This window comes from Stylophora pistillata, chromosome 5 (assembly GCF_964205215.1).
Source record: "Stylophora pistillata chromosome 5, jaStyPist1.2, whole genome shotgun sequence".
Taxonomy (NCBI): domain Eukaryota; kingdom Metazoa; phylum Cnidaria; class Anthozoa; order Scleractinia; family Pocilloporidae; genus Stylophora; species Stylophora pistillata.
The window spans coordinates 17,079,983-17,087,482 of NC_142523.1; the positions used below are offsets into that span (position 1 = coordinate 17,079,983).

The 7,500-nt window shown below is 49.1% G+C and overlaps 2 protein-coding genes and 1 pseudogene across 2 annotated transcripts in view; 2 read left to right on the forward strand and 1 right to left on the reverse strand.

The window, feature by feature from the left end:
- LOC148730576 (uncharacterized) overlaps positions 1-7,500 on the forward strand; it is a 116,805-nt gene that overhangs the window by 25,941 nt on the left and 83,364 nt on the right. The window lies entirely within an intron of this gene.
- LOC148730580 (uncharacterized) lies at positions 515-3,449 on the forward strand (annotated as a pseudogene).
- Positions 6,724-7,368, reverse strand: LOC148730581 (uncharacterized). Its single transcript, XM_088761820.1, has one exon. The coding sequence runs from the start codon at positions 7,366-7,368 to the stop codon at positions 6,724-6,726; it is 645 nt and encodes a 214-aa protein (XP_088617946.1).

Below are 7,500 nucleotides of genomic sequence, written 5' to 3' on the forward strand. Positions count from 1 at the left end.
ACTTTCTTTATTCGGTTGGTTTTACCAGCCTGGAAGTTTTAATTCGTCGTGTAGCTCTCCTAAGCCTAATCTTACTACGTCGTTCATTAGTGCTTCTGCCTCTTCTTTTCGGTATTTATTGTCCACTGGTTTTTGGATATACCGCTGGGATATCTTGGTGACTGTTACTGGGGCTTCAAGTTCCAACAAACGCTTAAGGTGGTGGTAATCTGTGTGGTCTTCTGTTGTGGTGTCTGTAGACATTGCAGGCACATCCCGTTTAGATTGCTTTCCAAGTGCAAATTTTTGTTCTTTGCAATAGTCCATTAAGGTTATAGCTTTGGTCATGAACTCTGCTGGAATTTCATAGGACCACTCCGTAAATGACGCAGGATCTTTGACCTTCTCAATGGGTTGATATAAGCCGTAATTTATGGCTGCCAATCGTGCAACCTGCCCTTTAGCTTTAGATAGGATACTCTTGCGGTCCCCTTCCCGACGTTGTTGATTTCTTTTTCGTTCATCCTTTGACGTCATCCTGAATGGCCTTTACGACTCTGACATCAGGAGGGAAGTGCTGGGCATAGCGGGCATACTAGAGAAACCATTAAATGAGGTCATTCCCTTGGTAGAAACTAAAGAGATGGCACGCAATGCCCTCCCCTCCCCTTCGCTTTCAGCTGTCTCCTCCTTTGTGAAGCAAAAGACATCGCCACCGAACCATGCCCCCATTCCTTCTCAGGCGGATCGGGCGAAGGAAGCATCATGCCCCGGCTGTCACATCACCTTTAAGCTCTTCACGGAAGGAGCCCGTGGTTGGAACAAGAAACCCCACCACATGTGCATCGAATGCTTACAGGGCCAATCGCCGTAAAAAACGTCACCAGCATCAACCCCCACAGCGCCCGCCCTGGGTCCCAGGGGTCCATGCCATAGCAACAGAGCCAATTTCACAGATAGCAGCATTCCAAACCAAGAGTGTAGGACCCCCTCGAGCCTCCCAACGACACCGTCACAGCCGGAAGGCGACCACACATGCCACCGTCACCAAACCATTCACAGCGCGATTAGACCACCATATCTTCTCCAAGGGGGAGTGGAAAAGGGCCCGCTTGAGAGATCATCCTAGGCTCCCGATCACCATATCCCTCTCCTGACCTGGCGGGACCGATAGTGACATCTCCAAGCCCTCCTCAGCCATCCACGCTGAAGTATCCGCCATAGCTGACACTGGCGCCCAATCAGACTTGTGGTCGTTATCCGACTTCCTAGCCTGCGGTTTCTCTCGTGACCACCTACACCCCATCAGCCTCAGCCTGTCAGCAGCTAACCGCTCGCCCATCTCAATAGAGGGAGCGTTCTTTGCAAAACTCGCTACACAGTCCAGCAGCAGGGACATTACAGCATGCCACTCGACGGTCTATGTGAGCAGCTCTGTCAAGGACCCGTACCTGTCTTACGACTCACTCCTAAACCTTGGTCTACTGCCTTGTACCTTCCCATCCCTTGACAACTCCACTAGCAGCCGTTCTGTAAGTGATACCTCTGATAAACAGCCACATGTTCCCAGCCCCCCAACCAGCAATCAACGCTATGAGGGCCCTCAATGATGGCCGCCCGGAACCCACCATTGCGTGCAACACAACCTGCTTGTGCCCACAGCGTGGAGCAACACCGCCACGTCCCTCTGAGCTGCCGTTCCCCTGCATGCCAGAGAACAATGCAAAAATGAAAGCCTAGCTTCTCGACAGATATGCCTCATCCACTTTCAATACTTGCCCTCATCAAGCTTTACCATGTATGGAGGGCCCACCCATAGCGATCCATGTTGACCCCGCAGCCACACCTAAGGCCTGCCACACACCGGCCAACATACCCCTCCACCGGCAGCAACGGGTGTACGATGGCCTCCTGCGCGACGAAGCTCTTGGCGTCATTGAGCGTGTGCCTTACGGCGAACCCGTTACATGGTGTCATAGGATGGTCATCACACGAAAGCACGACGGCTCCCCAGCCGCACTGTGGACATCTCACCACTGAACAAATTCTGTCAACGTGAGACTTTTGCCATGGAGTCGCCCTTCCACCTTGCCCGTCGTATCCCCAAGGACACTTGGAAGACGGTCACCGATGCCTGGAACGGCTATCACAGCATTCCTCTGCGCGTTTCTGACCGCCACCTGACCACCTTCATCACACCATTTGGCCGCTGGCACTACACGCGGGCACCTCAAGGCTTCCTGTCCTCAGGGGACGGCTACAATCGCCGTTTCGATGCTGTCCTCGCAGGGTTTGAGTGCAAAGAACGATGCGTTGATGACACAGTCCACTTCAACACAGACCTCGAACAACACTGGTGGAGGACCATTGACTTCGTCACCTGCGTTGGCCAGGCAGGGATAGTGCTCAACCCTGACAAATTCCAGTTCGCAGAGAGGAGCGTAGACTTCGCTGGGTTCAGAGTGTCTGATAGCACCATAGAACCACTCCCCAAGTACCTAGACGCCATAAAGGACTTCCCCTCTCCTACCAGTACCACAGACATCAGGAGTTGGTTTGGCCTGGTCAACCAGGTTTCCAACTACGTCCAGCTACGTGACTCAATGGCCCCCTTCAAGCCGTTTCTCAGCCCCCGCTGTAAATTCTCCTGGCCCCCTGAGCTCGAGGCAGCGTTTAGAGCTTCCAAGGCAGCCATCATTGCAGCTATCCACCAGGGGGTAGAAATCTTCGACATGCAGCGACGCACCTGCCTTTGCCCTGACTGGTCCAAGCGGGGCATCGGTTACTTCCTCCTTCAACAGCACTGCAGTTGCCTCTCCGGCGTTCCCGACTGCTGCCCCGGGGGATGGAAAATCACATTGGCCAGTTCCTGGTTTTTGAACTCTGCTGAACAGCGCTACGCCGCTATTGAAGGAGAAGCCCTCACCATCACCTGGGGTTTAGAGCAGACACGCTACTTCACACAAGGGTGCGACAACCTCGTGATAGTCACCGACCACAAACCACTTGTAAAGATCTTTGGTGACCGCACTCTGGATGAAATCACCAACTCGCGCCTGTTCTGCCTCAAACAGCGCACTCTCCCATGGTGCTTCGAGATCAGACACCTACCCGGCAAGAGTAACCACGTGGCCGATGCCGCCTCAAGATACCCTTCCTCATCCTACACAGAGGATACTATCTCTCTTGGATCACCCAGCTTTCCCAACATCACAGAGTCTGCCTTGATAAACACCATCCGCAACGACACCCACGTGCTTGGCGGCATCCCTTGGTCTCTCCTTGTAACAGAGACAGCTGCAGATGCCTCCCTGGGCCCCCTCCTCACCTCAGTCGAGCAAGGAAAACCAATCACCAGTGACGACCCTACCCTGACAAGCCTTCGGCCTATCTGTGAGTCTCTCTACGCGGCAGAGGGCGTACTACTTTACCAGGACCACGTCGTCGTCCCCCCATCCCTACGCCATTGAGTCTTACAGAGCCTGCACGCAGCCCATCAAGGAACCTCTTCCATGGAACAGCGAGCCCGCACCATCGTCTACTGGCCAGGGATGTCACAGGATATCTGCAACACTCGGGAGGGCTGCGCAGACTGCAACAGAAATGCACCCTCACAGGCAGCCACCCCCCCCACTGCCATCAACTCCTCCGTTATCCCCATTCGAATCCATCTTTGCAGACTTTTTCGACTTCAGCGGCTGCCACTACCTGGTCGTAGGTGATCGCCTTTCTGGCTGGGTGGAAGTCCTAAGTTCAACAGCTGGGACCACCCTCGCGGGTTCAGCCGGCCTGGTTTGCCATCTCCGTTCCTTCTTTGCCACCTTCGGCGTCCTGGAGGAGATCTCGAGTGACGGCGGCCCAGAGTTCACCGCTATGAGCACACAGGATTTCCTACTCCTCTGGGGCGTACGACACCGTGTGTCCTCCGTCAGCTTCCCTCAATCAAACGGCAGAGCGGAAGTCGCAGTGAAAACTGCCAAGCGACTCCTGATGTCCAACACAGGCCCGACAGGCAGCCTCGACCACGATCGTTTCTTGTGTGCCATATTACAGCTACGCAATACCCCAGACCCAGACTGCAACCTGTCACCGGCGCAAATCATCTTTGGTTGCCCCCTAAGGGACTCCCTCTCATTCGTAAACTGCCTTGAGAAGTTCTCGAACCCGCACATCAGACCCCTTTGGCATCAAGCATGGGAGGCCAAGGAGGAAGCCCTTCGCGCACGCATCACTCGCACAACAGAGTCTCTGACAGCCCACTCACGCCGCCTCCGCCCTCTGTCCCTTGGTGAGAGAGTCTTCTTGCAGAATCAACAAGGCCCCAACCCCACCAAATGGGACCGGTCAGGGGTAGTGAGAGAATCAGCCGGCCATGACCAATATCGTGTCAAGGTGGACGGCTCTGGGCGAATCACACTACGCAACGGCCGCTTCCTGCGGGCCTATACACCAGTCACGCCCTCTATCCGTCCACCACCGCCACCTGCCCACCAGCTCACCAGCAGTGCTGCCCAGTGCCCACACCCACAGCCCACCGTGCCACCACAACCTTATACTGAGTCCAACCAAACCACTGAAGCAAAGCTCAATGTACCAACTGCGGTCCCCGACCCAGCACCGATGTTGCCCCTCGCCCCGGCACAGGATACCAGCCCCGTTCCCGACATACAGTCCCGAGACCCCCAGTTACCAGTAGCTGCTGTTGACAATTCCACAACGCCCATTACTTCACCTAAACCGCCGCCCGAACCAGCTACACGGCCACCCAAACGGTACGAACCCGAAGCAGGACAATGGGTCACTTGAGTCCTACAACCGACGCGATACGTTGTACCCTTCTCGGTTCTTACTCGGTTACTCGGTTTTCTTACTCGGTTGCTTACTCTTTTGTTACGAGAGAATGTCTTTTGAGAGCGAGGTATTGTTGGTATTAGATTGATTGCGAAATATTTTGATGGTTTGGCAGGTTTGTGCTCTTTACTACAGAATGTATTTTGCGAACGAGGTATTATTGGTATTAGATTAATTGCGATATATTTTGAGGGTTTGGCAGGTGTGTGGTCTTTGGGTGTCTGTACAATTTATTTGGGGCTTGACTTTAGCAATATACACTATATACAATTTATACACATATAATTGATTGACTTTGGCAATATACACTATTTACACAACATACACAATATACAATTGATTCTAGGCTTGACTTTGGCAATATACACTGTATACACAATATACAATTGACTCTAGGCTTGACTTTGGCAATGTACACTAAAAACACAATGTGCGGTTCCAGAAAATATCCATACCCCCCACGGAAGGGATCAGATTTTCCAGGGGGGAGGGAGGGTGACCATAGGGAAATATTTCCAGAGGGTTCTTGTGGCGCATAAGAGAGTAACAAAGAAAAAACACACAAATTTACCGTGACAATTTAGTTCCAAAGATATAAAATACATGCGATTAATGACCTGCTTGAAACTTTTATAAGAACATCAATTTCATGTTCAGTCAACCTCTTTCATCCTTCAAAGCAGAAGTGATTTATGACCTACTTGAAACTAGTTTAAAAACATCGATTTTATGTTCAGTTAACCTCTCATATCCTTCAAAGCACGAGCGATTATGGAAGAGAACCTCCGGATATAACGAAACCCCGTTTTAGCGAGCATATTTTCCCAGTCCCTTGGCCCTTCGTTATATTAAGGTTCCACTATGTTCATCTACAAAATAAAACGTTTCACGCGATCGGAATGGTAGTGATTAGTTACCGCACTGCGGCTTGAACGATTAATACCTGTTATTCGAGCTGCTGAACCCTTAACTACAAATGAGGCCGGCTTACCAACTCTAAGATTGTAAAATATAGGAAAATAATAAAAACTGTCTTACAGTCTAGGTAGAAAATTTGTGGCCTCGTGGCCGCAGTGAAGAGACCAGAGACCAGGCATGCGCACAATTAACGCAGGAAACCAAGGGATAGAACACAGGAACCCCAAGGCAGTAGTATGGCTCCCCAAAATGTAATCCTACGATACATTTTCCTGCACAAAATAACTATAAAAACTTGATATCAACGTTATGAGCTTTCAATATTTTTTTTCAATATCCTTTCGCTTATTTGCAATATTACAGGAGATGTACTGCCCGCAGTTAGCAAAGGCTAGTCGAGGCGGGCAGTGTTTCATACGTATGTTATAAAATAAAAAGATTTGCAGAGCAAGAGATTAAAAATTCTAGACAAATTACAACTGCATTAATACATTTAAGATACGGCAAGAAAACAGAACGAGCTGGGGTCTTATAGTTGTGCTATTAAAGTAGACAAATCAATATAATCGTCATTTTTTTCGAGTCTCTGGAGGAGGAAGTCATGAATTTTACTCTTAAAATTGTATTTTGATAGCTGGCGCACTTCACAAGACAAGCTATTCTAGATTCTAACACCATTTCTTAAAAATACCACTTTTTGTATACCTAATCTTGAACTTTTAACAAAATAGTCGATTCTTGAAGATGATCTTGTCTTATGGCGATGAATATTAGCTTGATCTGTTAGAAGGTGACAAAGTATTGGATACGTCATGCATCATGATGGCAACTGATTTAAAGTAAAGCATATCCAAAGGAAGAAAACGAGAGTACTTTTGTACTTAACAAAACTGAAAAATGTTCATTGTCAATGTTCCTTATATTAACTTTGAGTGTTTTGGCTCCTCTGGCTCCTCGACGGGGAATCCCGGTCTTCTAGTGAGTCACCAGTAGGACTAACTTGTTGATGGGTCTGTCTAAATTGGATCTGTGTGACGTCAATAGAGTAACTGATCTGACGAAACCTTGGTCGTCTGGATACACTTTAATTACTCTACAAATTGGCCATTTGTTTCTTGCTGATTGGGCTTCCTTCAGAAGAACGACATCTCCTACTTTGAAGTTTCGCTTAGTTTGTAACCATTTATGGCGCGCCTGTAGGGTTTGGATGTACTCTTTACTCCATCTTTGCCAGAATTCTTGAGCAAGATGCTGCGCCCTTCTCCATTTCCTCCTGCAGCAGACGTTATCTTTCTTAAATTCTCCGGGTGGAGGTAGAATTAGCTTAGTCTTTCTGGTAAGTAACATGTTCGGCGATAAGGGTAACTCAGAGAGGGGATCACTCAGAGTTTCAATCGTCAATGATCTTCCATTCACTGTTGCTTCTGCTTCACAAAGAAATGTTCTTAGAGTTTCATCATCTAGATAAGAACTGTGTTCTCTTATTAGACTGTTCATCACATTTCTAACTGAACGGATTTGTCTTTCCCAAACCACTCCAAAGTTACTTGCCGATGCTGGATTCTTTATCCAATCAACATTAGCCTTCAACAACTCTGCTTTAATCTTCAGATCATCCATTTCTTCTAAGGCTTTCTTGAGCTCTGATTCTGCACCTATGAAGTTTGTGCCTCTATCGCAATACACTGGCCTTCCGCCATCTTGTGCTGAATCAAGTTTACAAGAATAACAATGAAACGTACCCCCAAAGGA